We start from the raw sequence: 21839 nt of genomic DNA on the forward strand, positions 1-21839 counted from the left end.
ACGCTTTCACAGGGACAGCAGTGAGAATTTGATTGTAGAGATAATTAAAGTCATTCCTGAAACTTCCAAGGAAAAGAAGTCGGGGGGGGGGGGGGGGGGGGGGAAGGAGGGGGCCAACGATACTTGTGTTTAAATTGACCTAAGCAACCGGTTTGGCTCAGAAAAGGGGGGCATTAGTTTTGGGGAATTTGTTTTCCTGAAAATTCTCTCTCCTGCACTCAAATATTTACAGTATTTGCAAAGAATATGTAGTAGACTGTGGTGAGTAGGAAGATTAGAGTGAGGTTTGGAGCCTGGATGTTCCTAATTTGGCGAGAGCGTCCAGAGGGAAATGCTTTTGCATTCTGGTAAACTTGAATAAAATTATGTACAGCCACTTCAATTAGAAGGTTTTAAAGGGAAATGATACCATAGAAGCAATAAAACCAACTGCTATCTGCTTCAAACACTGAAAACATCTTTTTAAAATTAATGTTTCCTGCAGCCGTGCCATGAGTTACGTCTGAAATAATTTTAATATTAACAACACTCAAGAGCAGGTCAATCGAGAGCCAATCATGTGACCGGCTTAGTCCTCTATATCTTTCCAAAACAGTGGAGTAATTTACGCCACTCCAGCTGGTGTAAATCAGCAGGGTGTCCCTGACATAAGGAGAGCTGCTCAGATCCCAGGATCTGGCCGCACTAAAAAATAATCATCATGATGACGGCTTTAAAAAAAAAAAAAAAAAAAAAAAAAGCCTTGCTCCTAGCAAAGCTAAATTGTACAACCCCCGTGTCACACATCTACTATGACCCTCGTCATCCTGAAATCGGTGTGAAATTCAGAGATGGAGAGAAAGAGTTTAAAGCACTTTGTAATCTCTCCGTCTGCACTATCTGCCTTGAGCAGGAAGGAGGGATCCGCTCAATGAGAGCTATTCAGGGCCTCTCAATTAACCTGATTAGTTCAGCACGCTGCTCTCATGAATGACACCTTATCTTGGAAATGAAGGAAAAAAAACTTACTTCCTTCTGGAGATACAGGCGGCCCCTAAAGCCAGAGCGGTGGCGCCCATCGGGGCCGGCTCCCCCATCTCCCCAGGGAGCTGCTTTTGGGGTGGCAGGGCCAGGCAGCCCAGGTGGCCCAAGCAGGGAGGGGGTCCCCCTCTTTCAGAGCCAACCAGGCACATGATGGGATTTTCTGCAATGGTTAACCCTTCCAGCGCTGCGCAGAGCCTGGCGTGATGCTGCCTGCAGGTAAGAGGTAGAGCAGCCGAGGGGGCGAACCCCCTGGGAACGCTGCCTTGTTTAAGTGTGTTGTAGTCTGGAACTTGTTTCATATGTGACAGATTAATGAGCGATAACTGGGTTACCATGGCAAAAAGCATTCCCAAAATTCTCTTTTGTTTCCCTGAGAACAGGCCCCCCCCCCCTTTTTTTTCCCCAAATCATGCCACTTTACAATAACACAAATATTAAGTAACAGCATGTTGTTCTTTCAAGTGCAGATGGCTGTGAATGTCAACAAGGCTGACTGTTACATACAAACTCCAAGAATTAATCAGGGAAAATAGGTATCTCAGTTACAATCATAATACTGAAAACTCAAATTTATGAATGCCCAGCCGACTTCGAAGGTATTTATCAGAAAAACTCCGATGACTTTGGAAGTATTAATGCACTAATGACGCATCAGAGCGTGATGTATTAATGTTCTTGTAATTTCTGACAAATTAAGTTACCATTGTCACAGCGGGGCAATCCTTCAGAAAAAAAAAAAAGTTCCTCTCTCCTGCCACGCAGTACACAACAGACGACAATTCATGTACATATAATGGGGTTTAGCAAGAAGTTTTCCTCCTACACCACAGTACAGTTTTTTCCGTTTTTCAGAATGCCAGAGCTATTATGGAGCTCACTATGCTTTAAAAAATAAGGAAGCTAGATGTAGCCTAGGGATTGTCTTGCCTAAACAGCCCTTTAGCGTAGAGATTCTCTCACTGTGCCACTGTACATCCCTCACTCAGCAGTGCTCAAAGCCTGGCAGCCCAACGGAGCCCAGAGACCGCTGGAGCCCAGTGGCACCTGACCATGGTGCCGACAGGAAACCAAGACCTACATGGTGCCAACAGGAAGCCAAGACCCACAGATAAGAAAAAAACCCCAAGTGTTACAGAGCTGCTTTTAGCACATGAACCCCAGCTTGAGAAACAAATGCTGCCCTAGACCCCAGAAAAGTCCAGGATTATGCAGGGCACTCCTTGTAATGCAGTAGGACTCCCTTGTTTCTCTTTATAGAGGGCCAAATCCTCACCCTAGCTGTGGGGCAACTATCACAAAACATGTGCGGGTTCTTTCCTTCTCCTGCCTGCATAACCCTCAGCAAGACGTGCCATGGGGCACGCTCCCATCTGCAGCTGAATCCTGGCTCGTGCAGGACTGTGCAAGCAATGCAGAGGCACATGGAGCGGACTGGAGGAGATGTTACCATCAGATCTTAATAGCTCTGAGTGTGGCTAATTTTCTTCTTCTTTTAGAGCAAAGAACTTTATAATGAATACAGAATACATTTCTCCTCTTCTTGTGTCATCCTTCTACAAAATCTGAACTAGGTAAATTGGTTTTTAACATCCACTTATCAAAGTGACTTAACATCTGGGAAGTCAGCCAATGGTTATGTAGTGATGCAGATGCCAAAAAAATCCAACTGAAAGATTATATTCAGGGAGATTACAGAGAAGATCTGACTCAACTGGGTGGAAGTGGATGGTTATCCTGGTCAGGAAAGCCTGAGAGTGTCCCTGCAAAATCATGGAGAAAATTAAGGAAAATTATTATGTTTTAAACAGCTTCCTTTTAACCCGCTGTAGACACTGGCTGTATCCTGTAGCACTTTTTCTCGAAGGCAAATTTTGGAATCAACAAATTAACAGTTTGGCAAAGTCCAGAAGATGAACAGAAAATGATTTTCTGTCTCTGACAGTAATCAAGAAAACACTAACGAGATGAAGATCCTTTTTTTATTGCTAGGCACTCGCAGAGGGATATCAATTCTTCAATTCTTCCTAACATTTACTTTATATGAAAGTTATCCTTTCCAGGGTCCAATCATGTCACTTAGTGGTGTCTCCTTTTTTTGTTTTCAATTAATCTTTGAAAAAATGACCTAAACATTCAGTTAATTGAATGATGCGATTAGCTGAAACAGTTTGCAACTCTGATTAGAAAGTCGAGGTGAGAGGAGTGCTGAGAAAGTCCAAGTGTGCAGCAAGCCTTTAGGACCCTCGCACTATGTCACTTTCGCATCACCTTTTTTTTTTAAACCCCATTTTTCATCTCTTTCTAGCCCGACGTGGCACTGGAAGAGTTAAAGAAAACAATAAAAGAACAACTGAGTGTACAGGGTAGGATTTACTGGCATTTACTTTTAATCTATGGTCCTTTGCTCCGTGGCTTATCAGCCCTATGTCAGCCCTTTTTCCTCCTTTATATTTCATGAGGGGACCCACATGCTGGTACTGAGAGACAGAGCCCAAGTGTCTGTAAGCTTTTTGTCAGGTAAAAAGAGAAGAAAAAGGGAAGGAACAAGAGGAAAAGCAAAGCTAAGAGGCATCTATTAGATGTCACTAGGCTTTTGTATTCATGTCAATGATTCAGGATTAGAGTATTTGAAATAATCTTATTGAGAGAACTCAAAAGCCCCACAGAGGGAAAGCCTGCTCGGTAGCATATGGCAGAGCAGCGGACAATATCTTATTAAGGATGTGTTAGCTAACACCATTACTTTTTATATTACATTACTGAACTATTGTGCCTCAGCCGGTTAGCGAGATGGCATAGTTGTGGAATGCCATTTTGGACGTTACTGCATTGTTACAAAACCGGAGCGATTTGGCCAGGCGTCCAGGCACGGCCCGGGGGGGGGCAGCGGTGGTGACGCTGCTCCCTCACCCCCCCGGCACTCTGGGAAGGGCAACCCGCATTTCACCGGCAAAGGGGAAAACGATGTCCCCAAGCGTCCTGGTGGCCGCTCTGCTCTTGCTGTGAGTGGCACCATCCAGCACCCACCCTCCCTTCCTCACCCTGCCCCCCCCAAAAGCGGGTCCTGCCTTTTAGGTCTGGCCAGCTCACCACTGCAGGGAAAAACAGGGGTAGAGAGGGTGGCTTCTGCTATATCTCCAACAAAAAATCCCAAACTATTGCCAAACTCAGCATCTTGTCAGATGAAGGGAATTTAATTTTGTTATAGTGAATGCTGTTAGTCTAAAAATCCCTCTTTGCTCTTGGACAAAAGCTTGTAATTGGAGAAATAGCTCTATTTAAAGTTATCTTCATCTGCCTACACCTTCAGAGGCAGCAAGAAGCCAAAGACAAAACAGTACTGTTCACAGCATTTCAATGATTGCCGTGAAAGGCTCTATATCTGGGTCACCTTAATACTGTCCAGTATATAATTTCAGTGACTTGAAATAAAGCCTTTTAATAACTAATTTCATACAATTCACATATTTACAGCACCAGAAAATTTTTTTTCACATTTCTTATTCCCAAACACTATTTTTAAAAAGTGGGTAGAAAATTATTCGTTCTGCTTTAAAAAAATACTCTAAAATACTGTCTCTAGCAAAAAAAGTAAACACTCATTTGATACAGTAATATATTCTGATCACAAACTACCTATGCAAAGTTGCTAGTGTGACACACTGGGAACTTTGTATGGCTTTTCTGTACTTTTCCATAACTGTTACAGAAAAAAAAAAAAAAGTGATGTTACAGGGAAAGCAAAAAATTCTTACAAGTATTTACCACTACTACTACAGAGACTTGCTGCTCTCTGAGGACAGAGCTAAATCCATTTCTAGAAAGTTATCTCAGTGGTGATTTACACAAAAACCTACAATGGTTTCTTACTCTCTTTTAACTTTATTAGGTAGATGTTGTATTAAAATTACATACTTCCACCAAGCAGACGTGAATTTGAATTTAGCATAAGTTATTTTTGTAGATGTGGCCAATTACTTATAAGAATCCATTTTGGTGGCTAGAACATGCAAACGTTTATGACTGTTCACAGGAAGAAAACTACTCGTACACCTCAGCTTCTGCAGAATGAGGCTTGGGTTATGTTTTTACCCAGTAAACACTGGGATAGAGATAAGATACATTTTTCATGTTCAGAACAATTTTAGCTAATCTGCATTAAAACTGAGGATGATCTTTGCAAATATATTTTCCTATCGCTCTTATTCGTGTGTGCATTCCCACTGCGATAGCAAATACAGGAATAAATCAGGTGTTAAGATGGAACAGGAAATTTATCCACACCAGAAACTGTGTGTGCATATATATGCATATAAGAAAAAAGCCACTATTTTTTCCCCAAAAAAATACCCACCCTTGGGAAAGAGAAGGACTGGCACTAGCTGCGTGGAGCCGGGGAGCTCACTGCATTAAGCACATCCTCCCTGTTGCAGGACACGCTTTGAAGTAGGAGTTCATATTAAGAAATCGGTAGGTATGAATAGCACATTTGAAGATTTGTGACAAGAAACAAAGGGACTGGTCGCCCTGCCAGGACCTGGGCTCCTCTTGGGACCAGCCGGCACACTTGAAGCTTTCCTGATGCTGCAGGAGGTCACTGCACAGAGGCAGAGGTGCTATAAAAAGTTTGTCTAACCTCAGATGCCCAAATCCTGCCATCTGAGGGGAGCAGCAGGGCAATCCACGAGGTCTTAGTTAGACCTAGGGGTGCTCCTCTGCACAATCAAACCCATAGGGTCTTCAGGATGGACTTCAAGGAGTTAGACAAGCCAGTGCAGTCTCCTAAAATTGTTAACCTTTGCTGACCAAGACCGAGATTTTCAGAAAGAGCCCGAGGGACTTACCAACCTGCTGGGAGCCATGGCTCTAAAAGCAGTAGGTGCAGAGCTGCTTGACCCACGCTCACTGTCCACCCAAGGCAGAGCAGAGCTAAACGGACACAGACACTCTGACCTTGGGGTCTCAGGATAGCAGGTCTAGCACATGCCATGTGTGCACTCAAGTCACTTCTATGGACTGACAGCACAACTGGCCAAGCCCCAAAGGGCTGTAGGTGAGCACTAAAGATGGCAAATGCCAAAAGCAATACAGTAGAATGGTCTTCAGTTTCCCTCATCCCTAGGACACTCATCGCAAGCCTAAGTTTTTTATTCTCTATAGAAAAACCTCAATCTCAATTTTTAAACTGTGTCAGGAGAAGCACTTATCTTCAGGAATGGGATCATCTACCTACCTAGACACTACACAGTGTCTAGCACAATGAGCCTTCTTTGCGACAGGAGTCTCTGTTATATCACCATGATATTAAATAGTAATAATCAGGCATAAGATCACAGTGAAATAAAGCCCAAAACACTAGCCGCAGATTCAAAAGGCATCACTGAGAGAAGCAAGTAACTATTAGAGTAGTGTGAAATGTTTGCAGTGAAACCCAAAACCACATAAAGCTTGCCTGGTTTGGGGTTTTATAACAAACTGAAAACTCAGAACAGGTTTGCTGAGAAAATCACAAACCTCCTGAGTGAAGCCGAGACCAAATTAAGGTTTTGCATAATAGTTTTGAGATTATACAAAATTTCTTATACTTGAGGGTGGAAGGGAGAGAAATCAAACAAACAATAAGTAGGAGTTAGTTTGACCCTGTCCAAGTTCACTCAACCCCAAGAGCAAAATAAATGAATTTTGAAGCAGCAGCAATATGTGCCAAGCCCAATAGGCTGAAACCAAGATATTTTTGCAAGAACTCTTGCAAAGTTACCCCCAGCTCTAGTGGTTTCTTCACCAGAAAGAAGACTGACACCACATGCATTAGGAGCACTGGTAGAGGAGCGAGCATCTCTGACTCTCTGTGTGAGAAGCATCTACTGATCAGAGTCTCCTATTTATCTCAAAATGCCTTTGGTTGCCTAAGTCATGTGGGAAATGTTTTGGGTAATGCTTCTCAGCTGCATCAATCACAATCAAATCCTCAAGGATGCGTGTTTCTGTCCCTCCCCTCTCAGAAATGTATGGGTTCACAGGCTCCGGGAGCTTACATGAAGTGCTGGAGGCCAACTTCTGCCCATCTGAACACCCTGCTTAGAGGCCCTGAGGGTTTACTTGGCACAGCTTTAAAAGACAGCCTGGGAGACATCTCTATGCAGTGCTGGGGGTAGTCCTCCATCGCCCAGTTTCTGCTCCCCAGACTCCCTCCCTGCTAGATAAATAACTCCCATGTGGCTCTAGAAGGGGCACAGCAGTGAGGTGGGCGCTTTCTAGTACAAGACCCAAGAGAACTGCCAAATATTCAGGCCCAGGAGCATTTTTCACCCAGGTCTTGACACCTATCAGAGCGTACCATGCCTGCCCTCCTGCATAGAAAACCCACCCAAGGACCCAGGACAGATGGGACCCACAGCCTCCTGCAGCCCTGTCCCCGACATGAGCAAGGAGGGAGCAGGACACACAGCCTGAGCCCACACAGCCACATTCAGGTACCGCATATGGCCAGGGAGACCAAGACTCCTGCAAAGGGACCACTGCCAAAGCACCTGGCATCTTCTGCCACTTTGCCATCACACCAGTGCTATGATGAGCCCATGACCCTGTAGTCTGGCTGGGGCGAGAGCTGCAGCACTGATCCCACCCCCTGCAGCGAAGCACCCCTCAGCAGCTCCCTCCCAAGCAAAACACCCACCTTTTCCTCTTGCCTGTACCTCTCCTGAAGCTGGCCCACTCTGCCAGCCCGCCTGCATCTCCATCACCCTACCTCCAGGCATGGAAAGCTACTGCAAAATGCATTAATCACTACATCTGCCTAACAAGTGAATTTGTGGGGAGGATGTAGTGAGTGCGACACAGTCCTGTGTGTCATTTTTCCACCTGCCTGGTATTCAGGATGAAAAGATGATCAGGCCCGTAAAATACAATCCACTACATGATGACTTGTAAAGTGGTAAAATCGAGACATTGAAAGTCATTCACGCCTCTTTTCATGTCATTGCACAGTGAAATCCTACCCACAAACATAAAATTTTTCAGGTTAAATGCTGAAAGATTTCAAAACCATATGTAGGTAAGTTGGCTCCCTCCCTAGCCACGGCAGCTGGGTGTACCAGGGACAGATTACAGAGACCCCCAGTCGAGCATCCCTTACAGCAGGTGTCAAAAGCACACAGGCCTTTCAAACACTTGTAGCAGGTCATGCACTAAGACATACCTTGGTGTCATCTGATAATAATGCATAAAAACTGTTACGGCCTCTAATCCATGAGTTCCCAGCCCCACTCCACAGACAAGAGCTCTGATTGCACTGGAAATGCATAAGCCACCTCGTCGAAGCCAGAGGGAGCCTCATTCCTCAGAACTGCACCCGAAGCAGTACATGAAGAACTTTGATATTTTGCCAGACAAGGGCCTGAAGGAACCCTAGTCATCCTCATGCTGACCTGCCACCTAAGGGCACACGGTCTCACTGGGGGAGAGCTTCAGCACAAAGCCTGTTAACTTACACCACAGCTAAAGTTTAACTATCCAAAAGATAGACGGTCATGAGATTTCTTAAGTAGGTCTCATCTGTATTGGTAAATCTCAGCAGAGCCGATTTCAGGTCACTGTCATCAGCCTGTTCGAGTACTCAGGGAAGAAGTAAATTTGGGATGTACCAGCAGTTTCCAAGTGGGCTGCTTTCAGCCCTTTGTCCATGCAGTGTCGCAAGCTGGAGGTATATGGTATGGATCCTAAATGCTGAGATTTCTCTGCCACTATATTTGGGATTGCAGTAGTTATTGCTGTTCTGTCAGTCAGGAGGACTCCTGTTTACCAGATGCAGTCATAAACAGTAAAGAAGCCCCAGCAGGCACAGGTAACACTATTAAATATTAGTCCCGAAAAATGGTAAATTAGGTTTAAAAGTTTGGAACAGAATGCTGAGAGAGGAGCCTCTTTCCTGAACCAAGGAATAACATAAGCCCCACTTTCTCCCCTATGTGACTTTTGTCATTATCATCTTTTCTGATTCTTACAAAGCAAACCTAATTAGGAAGCTCTCTCATTAGTCTTCCAGAAAAATTAGCACAGCTTATGCTAATTACTCCTGTAAAATTTAATAAACTCGTTGAAATGGGAATAGTTTAATGAGGTTTTATTTATTGAACTAAGATAACTGTAAGGAAAAAGGTTAGGACACCAGGATATCCAGAGTGGTAATAAAACTACAATTTATTCAATTTCTTCACAGGAATTTTATTGCAAACCTTTTAAATTCAAATATGAGTCACAATTTGAAAGTTAAATCAATCTAGAATTTAATTTAATAACAGGAAGTGCTCTGTGTTTTCTTTAAGTGTGATTACACCGCCACTGCACTTGTAGGAGGAATTGTGCGCTTGTGTTGTGACAATAATACCCCTTTCAAAATGAGTTCCTGTTCATCAGAGCTTCATCTCAACACATGTAACTGGATTAACGATAAAATATACAGGCTATGCTAAGATGATGATTCAGACACACACAGGTTTCCAAGAAACTTCTGCGAAATGACGGCTCTATAAGCATAATAGATTTATTTTGTTCTCCAGAGAAAATTGAGACCGCTATATGAGTACGAATTTCTTTAGGTCCCTTTCACTGCTATATCTGCTGATACTATAATAGAGCAAAGTATAAAGCAATTTTATAAAGGATAAAGTTGTATCCTGTTTCAAACGCAACTACAGACTTTTTTAAATCCCACATTTTGATTAAATAAAAATATATGATTTACTTTTCATGTATATCTAGGGTTTGAAAGAGAACACAACACATGTAACTTTGAAGTTGCCAAACAGCCTCTTCGCCAAGTTCACTAAACCACCACAAAGACGGAGCTCTCTCGATCCCAAGTTTCTCTAGCCTCATCAAAGAGAATTAACCAATCCAAAATAGTATTCCAGCGTGTAAGAAGAGGATAGCATTTCCATGTAAGTACATATGTCAGAAATCCCATGGATAGATTCTACGTTAAATTCTATGTTAGGTCAGAGTCTGTGGATTCGCAGGATTTGATGCAAGAGTTAGATTAAATCCACAGTCAAGACTTTATCAGAGCGTAAGGCATGTGGGAGTGCTTTAGCCCAAATGGTAAATGAATTCTGTAAGCTCACATGCAAATAAAAATAGCTAAATATGGTTTTGCATATCAATTGACATAATAGTTAAAAATTGCATGCATGGAGAAGTGACAATAGAGTACAACTAAACACATGTTCTGACTGTGCAGGCATTTTAATGTTAGAACAATTTTAAAGGACTCGGTTTAAGGTAAAAAAGCTCCATATAGATCATTTCATCCTTTCCAAACCAAAAGGGGGAAAAAAAAAAAAAAAGAGTAGGATAAATGTCACAAGAAACATCACTGAAGCCACTGACTGTATAAAGCACATACTTATTTGGCCTAAATTGTTTGAACTAGCCCCAGCCAAGAAAAGGTTTTAAGTACCCTACTGGGACAGATGCGAAGCGGCAACAATAGAAGCCACACTAATGCAATCCAGGTAACACAATCCTGTTTCAAAAACACGGGGAGGGCTAATTACAGTACTGCTGAGTCAAATTTCTTATGCCATTGCAACCCACAGGAACAGGTCAAAATCAAATGTTATTCAAACCACAGTCATATCAACCTTCTGTATCAAAGTCACAATTTAAAACCAAGTGAAGAACTTAAAAGCTTAACCCATTCACAAGCCAAGCGTGATTCAGTACGGGTGGTGAGGTAGGGTTTGAATCATCATCTTTAAATTATGTTTAGCTTGCATTTTAAAAATAACCTTCAGAATTGGTACCTTTTGCATCGATTTACGTAAAGACTGATAAATTGATCACTGCTACGAAGCTAAATCTGGTTTTTTTCCACATAACTGTTTTCCTTATTTTGCAGGAAGCATGTAACAGACAGCATCTCTGGCTTTCATAATTTAAAATGATTTGCAACTAGCAGTTTTGCATACTAGATAGATAAACAAAATATTTCTGTAAACCCGCCATTAGCATCTTAACATCTCACTTTCCAGTACAATGAAAAATTCATGTGAATTTTGTAGCTTTCATGTTGCTCAAAATGCCACTCTAACACCATGTTTATAGTGTTCAACTCTGCAGCATGCTTATAAAACACACCTCTATACAGATTTCATTGTGTGGGCTTTTTCCCCCCACTTTCCCTGGTACTACCTGATGATCACAGAAGTTGAAAATATGCCTCGTTAAAATAGATAGAGATATCTTCTGAGATTTAAACGTTCTCAGGATTACTTATTATAGCTAATCAAAACATCTGCTTTAAGCTTCCAATGTATGCACTTTCTTACCAAATTCAAACAAGAACTGTAAATCTGGGAGTCTGGGTGAGGACAATGCCAAGCAAGGCTCTGCCATATCCCTGGACCACTCTCTGCGTGTGGCATCCAACACATCAAACCCTCTTCACCTTCTTTCATAAAACGGACGCACTGGCACTGAAGATGCTTTAAACTTAATATAGCAGACGTTAACTCAGACAGTAATGCACGGAGCAGCACTCTATTCTATGCTCTCGCCCCTATATGTATGGGTAGTTTCCCTTCAGGGTCCCTCTATTCACAGATTAGTGCAAGGGTATTGCTTTCCCCAGCTGATGACAGACACTTTCAGTACTTCATGGCATTTAACTCTTCTAGAGTAATGCTGCATAATAACCTGGTTATCACACACAGCTTTGTACAATGAGTTTGGACAATTAAAATGTAGAAATGACTATTTGGCTACCATTTTGCATAATTTGCAAGCACAGAAACTACACGTGGCTCAGAGAAACTAAAATAGATGCATTGTACTACAGTGATTTACTCGGTGATGTCAGATTAGCAATATGGATCTGTTTAAAAACACAATAATTAAGACAGGCAAAAATGAATTAATCAACTGACAATACAGTCAAAATAGTATTCCAACCAAAGAAAATAACATGAGAAAAACCCTTACTTTGCAGATCTTTTTTCTAACTGTTTTTATGCATAAATAAAAACCTTAAAATGTAGATGGATTGCATCCAACAGAACTACTGTAGCTAAAAGTGATAATGATTCAGACATTTTTCAAATAAAAGTTAAATATTTATAAGCACCCAACCACATTTCATAAATCACAAACTATTATTATTTTATTCCTGAAGCTTCCCTGGCACAGCATGTGAATTGAGCCACAGAAAGTCAGAAAGAAAAATCTCCTCTTTATGCACTTGAATCCGCTACAAGAAGCAGAACCCTCCCAAGAGCAGGTCACTCCGTTATCCTCCATATGGCCCTTACACGGCAATCGCAATTGCAAAGCACAGCTAATTCGGTATCAAAAACAAAATTTCATCCGTATATACTCCTAATTCTTCCCCATTAGCAACACAGGGCAGGTGTTTCATTATAATGAGGAGAGGGAGAGAAAAAAAAAAGGAAGGAAACAATAGCAGTCCTTACCTGTCAATTATCACTGGATCTGATGGAGTCTCATTTCTGTTGCCACAGCTTTTCTTGTCACAACAGCGGCTACAGAGCAAAAGTGAAAGGATTTAGTGCGACCATTACACTGTAAAATCATCATTACGAACATGGTAGGTTCAAATTGCCAGCTAGAGTTACCGCTCCGTCCCTGCCTGGAAATCAGTCAAATGTAGTGGGTCACATATGGGTTAATTACTATGTTTAACTTCTTGCACAGCTGGTTAGCAACGGAAAATATAAAAAGAGAGGGGTTTTGCCCCTTTCACAAATAATAATTCAAGGATCACCCGAAACAGGGAGACCTGCCTATTTGTAGCCTTGTTTTCCATAGGGTTTAACAGTTGTCCCACATATGTTCACACAAAAAATAAGGCAGCTTTTTCCCCGCTGAGCCTGGTTTTTACATTTGCTTAACGCTTACGTTACGCATCCACGTCCTGCTTCTACATAGAGCTGAATTCTCAGCTATCAGGAAACTCCCCCCGAAAACCAAAAGCACAATTATTCTCCCTCTGAGAAACACTGCTGTTAATGGGGAACCAAAATGCAAGCGCCATCAGCAGCGGCTTTTTTATGCTTGAGCGTGCCTGTTTCCCCAAGTTTTCTGAGCATGTTAATGATCACTAATGCCATGGAGAGCACAGCTCCAGCGGCTGGTGCCCTGCGTCAGGTCAGATACAAAGCAGGCATGTGAAATATAAGCTCCGTCTCCCAAAGCACTGCTCCATCGCTGACCTCGAGGCTGGGATTCTTTTGAACTAAGGTGGCTCGTTGTTTCCTAAGAGAAGTTAAATTGTTGTTTGTGATGATTCCTTGTCGGGGTTATTGTCCATTAGGAGCCACAAATATATTGCAGGTAAGCTCACAGGCAATATACACATTTCTGCTCAGGGTGGGAATCCCTCCTAGTGCATCTAGAGCTGTGGCCAAGTGCTGTGGGGGCTGCCCGCAGGAGCCCTGCTCTCCCCAGCAGCACATCTAAACCCACAAGACCGAGTCACAACTATGTAGGTGAGCAAAGCCTCAGGCTTTCACCTACCCTCTCACCCCAGGAAGGAAACACCCATCTAGCAAGGAAAGCTCCTATTTGGTGACATCCCTTAGCAGAAAATTCCCCACTGAAGTCAAGGCTCCAAGCAATAAAAAAACAAACAAACACACACACACCAAAAACACATCAAGAAGCTCCTGGTCTTCCCAAGCCCTCCTTGTTCCCCAGGGACCTGCTGGATGAAGTCTGGGCAGCTCCTGTGGGGTGGGGGCTGCGGCGACCCCATCCCATGGTGGCACCAAGTGACAGGCAGTGAGGACCACCCCGTTTGCTCTCCCTGGCCAGACCTGAGCACATCTCTCCATTCAATAAACTGTCTGGTAAACCTCAACCACATGCAACCCAATCTCTGGAAACCACCAGCCTTGTTCCAAATGGCATCCCAGCGACCTGCGCATCACCTTTATTTCAGCAGCCAGCTTTGGGCAGCTGGCAGGAACAACCACTGCTAGTACTCCCACTCAGATGAACTATTTTCTTTTTCCCAGAAGGTGGAAGAACATCAGGGCAGGAAGAAGCCCTCAGAAGTACCACGCTATATAAATAACCCTGTTGCGAGTATGACAAAGGTTCTCTTGTGTTGCTGAACAATAGAGTGAATAATATACAGTTACCCACCAAGATTAGCAATAAAGCAACTAACCACACTAAAGATAACAAAAAAGGGGGCCTTTTGCAAAAACAGCCTGTTTAAACATGGTTTCAAAAAAAAATTTTTTTGTTTTCAAAGAGAGGAAAATACATAATTCTTTTCACCGCAAAAAGCTTCAAGGCAACTATTCAGGGCTAAAACTTTTCGCAGTTAACACATGTGTGGTATCTTCATTTTGGTGGAAGTTACATTGTTTGAGATTGCCAAAAAAAACTGCTTAATTTTACAGCACAATACCACAACTGATTTACCAAAAAATGTAAGAGCCTTGGCACCCAGAAAGTATTAAAATTTAGGAAGGAATAAAATATGCTGTAGGTAAATAGTCATGTGGATGTTCACGGGGCTTTTTTTGCCTATAAAAGGACTTGTCATTGGAGTGCAGCTAGCATGTGTGGGGTGAGAAAATTTACCCACAAACAAGGCAATAAAAACTGCTAATCATTTTTAAATGATTAAAATGTAATTAGAAACAGAGTTGGCACAAGTTAAGACAATGCAGTTCTTGTGACTGAAGCAAATCAGGGCTAGTCCTGACATTCTCACAGCAGACTGGAGGGACAGAAATTGCCACACTTACTCAGGCAAGCAAAGGTTCCCAGGCTCCCAGCCTGAGATGGGCAGATACGACCATCCACGCACCACCAGGCCTGGAGGCCGGCACCTTCCCCGGGTGCTAACCCAGCGGGAGAGGCAGCCGCAGGGGCCCAGAGATGGGGACGCCCCAGTCTCGCCTCCTGCTGTGAGCAGGATGGAATCAGGCACTAGCCGATGGGGACAACCCAGCTTCAAGAGCGGGGGAAACACTACTTTGGCTCATCGGGTGGCCACCTCGTTTGGATAAGGCTTCCCAAGAGTGGACCCCAATAATCCCAAGTAATAGTAAGAGTCCTCAACCCCTTGCACCGCAATTTGAGGGTGATGTGGAAGAGGTGCATGGCTCTCACGTCCCACTCTCTGGTGGCTCTGTGGCATGAAAGGAGGCCCCAAATGTTATCATGTTCTAGATAATTATTTTTTAAACCTTAGCTTGCCTTTTTCCCCCCGATACAAGAATCCAAGGCTTCATCTACCCTAGTTTTTCTATGCAGAGAATTAAAACATCATGCAAACCCTGAGTTTGAGACCTGGTTGCCTGGCATGAGAAGTGCTTTTAATTCAACTTACCTCGAAAGCTTTGGCTTTTAGTAGCTACTTAACACTTGCAAAAAAGTTCCTAAATATTCTCAGAGTCACCCAGAAACCTTCCAGCTCCCAGTGAGGCTCTAAAAAAGCCCAGGGAGAGGCGCTGAGTGACGGCTCCTTGCAGCCAGGAGGGCAAGGACTTGTCCTCACTGTCCCTGCATGATGCCCATTCCCAAGTGGGGTAAGGACCCATGGCTCAGGCACAGCGTCATGCTGGCCCACAGAAAAAGCCTGCAAAAATTGCTTTGTTTGGGGTGTTGTTTGTTTTTAAAACAAGTAGTCCTTGATAGTAATGAGTCTCTTGCCATTACAACCACCTCCAGTTCCTGCACCCCATCTCTGCCTATCCCAGGTTTCCCCCCCTCCTATTGCCATCCTAACCATCTCCAGGGCTCGTGCCCAAGCCCCACGCCATCCCCATCCTGCCCCTTCACAGGCCTCCCCGTCCTCTGGCCACCACCACTCCCAGCTTTTATTGCTGCCTTTGTCCTCACCCCAACCCTCTGGGGACCTGCTGCCCTCCTGCATATCTTCCTCCTCCTCTTCCCTTCCCTGTGCTGGAGCATCTCTATCCCGCACTGCCTGGCCCCGATGCGGGCATGCAGGAGATGGCCTCCTCGCCTCAATGTCTGGCACTCCCAAATCTCCCCGTCCCCACCCCGGTGTGGCAGCCAGGAGCATCGCTCACGAGAGGAGCCCTGTTTTGTGTGTCTGCGTGCTTGGGCTTTCTGTAGGGACAATGAACAATGAGAAATTACGGGGCGATGGCACACAGCCAGCACAAATGCGACTTTCCGATCGTTTAGCTGCCAGGCTCTAACAAGTCGTTAGCGAGTCCGTGTGGGAGATTTTGCAGAAGCTCCCAGCGAGGTGGGTTTCATCCCACAGACGATGCGATCAGGGCAAGCCCTGCCGCAAACAGGCTCCTCGCCCCGAAGCGTGGAGGTACGGGATCTTCTCACCAAAACAGCTGTAAGATTTTATTTTACACAGACAAAACCCATATTTTACTCCAACCTCATTCTCAGAAATCACTGAACCATTTTAGCTGAAACTTTCCAAAGAAAGTCAGCCTGAGGCTGACACCCTGCAAAGGACATTTCAGCCAGAACAGTTTAAGTTTGGCAAAGCTGTAAGCCACTGAAGGTTTCATAATGGAAATTGTTGAGGCAATATTAACTATAGATGTCCCTCCCCATGCTGCCTACAATACTAATAAATTCCACTGAGGCTGTGAATTCTCCCCAGCTATTAACAATTTCGCTAACCGTGTAGATTTTTATATATGACAAAACACAATGGAATACTTTGAAATAAACAGCCACCTGAAGCAAACCTCAGCCCCACTTTCCTACCACAACCAGGACTCTCCTATACATTTGAATTCTTTGTCTTAGCCGTGCCATAGTTGTAGTATACTATAAATACCCAGCTTTGTCACATAAATGCAAAGTTTTATTGTGCAGTTAGCCTTGATAGAAAGCACTGCTGAAAGTTGTTTAGAAATTAAATATCTAAAACAAGCTATTTTAAAATACAGAGCCCTCACTATTTCATGTCTGAAATGAAGAAATTTCATCTTAGGGAGAGCAAGCTGTCTTTCACACCATATGGCTAATGGTAGTGCATAGCAATTAGCTGGGCTGATTAATGGGGAACAGACTCTAATTTTATGCTTATAATTGAGGCTGCATTTGCACCCCTGGTGCAAATTCAGCACATCCCAACTTCCACTTACAACAGGCAAGAAATCAAGAGAAACAGAATGGTGTGGAGAGATATTTTTTTCCCCCTTCTAGACCCCTAAAGAGTATCAGATTTGCAATTTAAAAGAGCGTTAGCAGCACAATAGATGACAGATTTGTGCAATAGGGTCAAGCGGCCTGGTAAACAAACAGCACCCTCTTACACATGTATAGGCAGAAAAGGAAATAGGTAATATCTAATATGAGCTGTAAGAAATTTGAATATGTCTCCCCCACCCGCCAGGCACACAACATTTGCCTACTATGGTCAGATATTTTTTTTTTTTTACTACCCCTCCACCTTATGTTTATTAAATACAACGCAAGGACTAGCAGTAGACAAATAGGAGAAGAATAAAGCTCCTGATCCCGTGAATTTTAAGCACAAAGAAAGTGTAGAGTGCTTTAATAAAGGGAATGACTGCACATCTTCCCACATCCCCAGAACGGAAATAATTTTGTCTCAGTCAAAGTATATTGAGCAGCTGTAAATCTTTGATGCAGGTATTTGGTCTTCTGGTTAAAACTCAGCCCTCTATATAAAGTTTTGATTTACTTCTTCCTCTTATGTTTCTAAAGTATTCGTAAGAAAATTAATGCGTTAAAGTAGGTGACACATACACTCGCACGGATGGCTTAGTGTGTGGCAGGCAGATGTAATTCCTACCTCAAAACCTTGCTGTTCAAGAATCAGGAGGGCACATCACCCAGAACTAAGAGCAGATTCAGACCCGGACGCTGCAGGCACTTGAGCATGTGCTTAATTTTACTCACGTGAACAGTCCCACTGTTTTACTGGTCTATTACAGGAGAAAAGCAAAGCACGCACTTCAGCCTTATCAGGTCAGGGGCCTCCTTTAATATTTCCATGAATTGTTCCTAGCTAGGTATCTGCTGTGAAAGTGGTGCTAATTGGGCCAATGAATTTTAGGGCAATTATGACTTGTCAGCACGACTGGGTTTCCATTTGGAAAGGGAGAACTGGCTGGGAGTCCTCAGCAAAGCAGTGCTGCAGCTCCCAGCAGCAGCAGGTCAGGCGCCTCTTGGAGATACCTGTCTGCTGTGATCATTCTCGGGCTGTAATGGGTAATCTTTAGTTTCCTGGAAGAAGCCAAGCCTACTGAATGAAGCAGCCTAGAAAAATACAACTTGGAAACTAAAATCCCCAAATGCTGCAAGGAAGAATTGCGGGGGCTACGCAGGATTTCAGCCGGGCTGGCAAAGCAAGGAAAGCAGCTCCTTCTTTGCTCTCCAGCAGGTTTTATCAGGGAGGAGCTGCCATGGAGGACAAAACATGCCGATCACCAAGAACGAAAAAAAAAAATTTAAATATCAACTAACAGAGAAGTTTCCATCTGAATATCTTGTCTAAGACTCTCCCCCACCAGGAAACCCTCAAACAAGTTCATTCTTTTAGAAGTGGGTACTAGTTTTTACCCTCAAGTTACTCCTTTTTAGTAAATATGTTTTGTAAAAGTTACAACGCATGCAATGGCATTTTTACAGTCTTAAAACTACTGATTGTAACAATAAGCTTATGCAAGAACGCCTCGTCTTCCACCAGGGAATTATTTTCTGCCATCGAATAACATGTAACAAATTATTTTTTCAGACATGCGAAAAACACCCACTGACTTTAATGAGACTGCAAGGTCAAGCTCTTCTAGGTGTTGGAGGGGTCTGTGGGAAGATGCTGCCTTCTCTGTGGTAAAAAGGAAATGGAAGAGGCTTCACCTATTTCAATCAGCCAGAAAAGAGAAGGAAGCAGCTGCCCATTGCAGAAGTACCGCATTCAGGAGAGAAGATATTTGACTGTCCCAAATTTAAGTGACCAGTGACCAACCCCAGGCAGGCATGTTCAGGGGAAGAGAGCACAGGGCTGAGCCAGATATGCATGGGAAAGTTTAATGAAAATCAACAAGACATCTTTTGCATGGAGGAATGTTGCCTGCTCCACTCCAGCCGAGTGGGGACCTTGTGTGAGCAGCAACCGGGACAAAAAGGCCTCCTGACTTCAAGCCTTAATGCATACCCAGAAAAAAATAAAACAAACATTACTATTTTGTCATCTTACTGAGGAGGTTTTGTTGGGAGTTGGGGACAGAGATGTTTATTGCTAGAAGACTATAATTGACTGTTAATTTTGGTGAGGAGACCTTTTGTGGGCTACGGTGTCTAAATGAAAACCAGTAGCGTTCTGTTAAGAATAACTCTTTATAAATAATTGAAAACTAGTGTGACGACTGAGACCTTGCTGCTAATTACACACACCGAACTGTGTTATTTTGGGATTGTTTAATGCAAGAAAGATAAATTTTAAGTCCGAAAATAGCTGCTGGTTCAACCTAGATTTTAAGAGACAGATTAATCTTCTTATCGCTAATTAACTGGAAGCAGGGTATTTCTTACCTGCACATTATTTCATGCGTGAGCAGAACTCGGCACATTTCTGGGTTCTTGTCTTGGCCTTCATATACTATCGCCTAGAAACAAAACACATTTTTAGCTGCGCATCAAGTTGAGTTTGGAGAAAATAAAAATGCATCGCAGTAACCAAAGGCGCAGCCAGGGTGGAAGGCTAAAGAGACCACATCTCCACCGAACCTGCTCCAAGACTTGCAGCTGGAAAACAACACAAGCTGAGTACAGCTAAATTCCCTCCTCTCCGTTGCACATCTCTCAAGTGGTGTGTAGGATGGGTTTTTTTAGTAGTCAAGACAACCACAATTTTCTTTTCAATTCAGAATAAAATATAAACCTAATAGCATTAAAATTAAAAAAAAAAAAGAAACAAAAAAAGCCAGCAAGGTTTGGCATACTTTGGGTCCTATTCATTTAAAAAAAAAAAAAAAAAAGAAAAGAGAGAGCTCATGTATTTTTAATTACAAAAGCTGCACAGCCCAGGCATTTTCCTCGTAGCTCCTGAGAAAGCGCTTGGGCCTGATTCTCCCCTCAAACCTCGTGATCCACCACTTTCCGGACAGCAACTTACAGGGATATAAATAAGTCAGAGGCAGGCCCTACCAGAGCAGAGGATACCAAAACAAACAGAGGATCAACCAGCCTGAGAAATCTGACTCTGAGATAGCACAGGGAGAATCCTTTAAGTTAAAACTGTGGAAAGACAGTGTATGTGCATTTCAAGAAGCGTCTATGTTTGCAGTCCTCGCACTAGCAGAACCCGTGACGGTGAGGGATCCGTGTTACACACAAACCAGGTTAGCCCTCCCAGCCTGCTCAGTACAGGGTTTCCATCCGATCAGGACAGTTACGGTTTCTAACCACCCCTGGCCCCAGGCGCCAGCCCCCCTGCAGCAAAACAAGAGTGAAAAGGAGTTGCTTTTGCAACAGCATCTTTCGATAGCACTGAGGTTCTTAAATCTTTTAGGGTATCACTCTGGAGCTAGGATCAATGGTTAGAGCCCCTGCCTTGGTGAGATGACCGCTCTTACTTCTGAGCATCATCTCTGCCCTTGGTGTGGTGGTGTGACCTTTTCAGCCTCTAAAATACAGACTTCAGAAGAAGAAATTGGGGAACAAACCCTGCAGATAAAATTATATCTGATACAGGTATCTCTAAAGCTAACAATAAAATAGACACTGAAAACAAAAAAAACTATGCTATGTGGATGAAATACGTTTTATGGAATGAGACCACTTTGAAATGGAAGTGTGGAAAATATTGAGGAAAAGTAAGCTATTGTAATATATGATGAAGTAAGATCATATGAACTGCTTTCCCAGTCCTTACAAATATAACCCACTAAGGGTAAGAGGTGTTCTACCTGCAGAAGGGGCACGAATCTCAGGACACAAAAATCTGAAGCAGCATGAGCTGATTTTTAACACCATTTTAAGAGTAATACACAATATTAATATTATAAAATTATTAAATTATTCCATAAATAGTATCAGGAATGGGGCTGTGATATCTTTGCTAGTTTTAATTTTTTAATTTCAGTTTTGTTATGTGCATTCCCCTAAAACCTGAGAGCCCATGGGTTTTTTTTCCTGATAAGATAAAACAGAGGCCACCGGTGCCATTGCAACTAGTGGGTAGGGAGCTTCACCTGACTTCTGCCTTCTCATTCCCACCAGTGAGGCACAAAGCCTGTGAACCCAGCACTTATATAAAGGGGACACGAAAGTGATCACAGGATGCATGCAAAGTCCAGGCAGCACAGACACCAGCAAACACCCCTGAGCCCAGCTGGGACCCCACGTCCCTGCTCGGTTGCTGGCCCACACCTCAAGGTACTTCCACATCAGTACCCAAGAGAGCTAGAGGTGGTTTGCCAGAGGCTTTGGAAGATGGCCTTACAGTTATCCATGTGTTACATCAGGAGTTGGGACAAATTCAGAAGATCCTCATTTCCGTGCATTAAGACAGAAGATGAGGAGAAGATTCTTCCAGCCAAAACCAGGGAATCAAAGTAACTGGCTGACAGCTGATGGGGTCGGTCATCAGGGACATTGCAGGGACTCCAGAAAACCCCGAATTAGATTCCACCTGGCAGTGGGACAGGCCAGGCAAGGGGGAAGCTCATGGCACATTTTGGACTTAATCAATGCATAATCAAAGAATAATCTGCCTCTGAAAGTGCAGATGATGGGGGGTAAAGAGCAGATCTACTCCCAAGGCCTTTAGCGGAGACAAACACCTCAAGTCCCCATTCACCTCTGTACATCAC

At 43.3% G+C, this 21839-nt stretch overlaps 1 protein-coding gene across 4 annotated transcripts in view; it reads right to left on the reverse strand.

Moving 5' to 3' along the window:
• Nucleotides 1-21839, reverse strand: part of EBF1 (EBF transcription factor 1) — a 282991-nt gene that overhangs the window by 251048 nt on the left and 10104 nt on the right. For all 4 annotated transcript variants that reach the window (XM_064458571.1, XM_064458570.1, XM_064458569.1 and 1 more), the window contains exons 5-6: nucleotides 19558-19631; nucleotides 12492-12560 (exon numbers count right to left, since the gene is read on the reverse strand). In XM_064458571.1, coding sequence (XP_064314641.1) covers nucleotides 12492-12560; nucleotides 19558-19631 — 143 coding nt within the window. The remainder of the gene's footprint in view (nucleotides 1-12491; nucleotides 12561-19557; nucleotides 19632-21839) is intronic.

The sequence above is a fragment of the Phalacrocorax carbo genome, chromosome 8 (genome assembly GCF_963921805.1).
Source record: "Phalacrocorax carbo chromosome 8, bPhaCar2.1, whole genome shotgun sequence".
In the NCBI taxonomy this organism is placed as follows: Eukaryota; Metazoa; Chordata; class Aves; order Suliformes; family Phalacrocoracidae; genus Phalacrocorax; species Phalacrocorax carbo.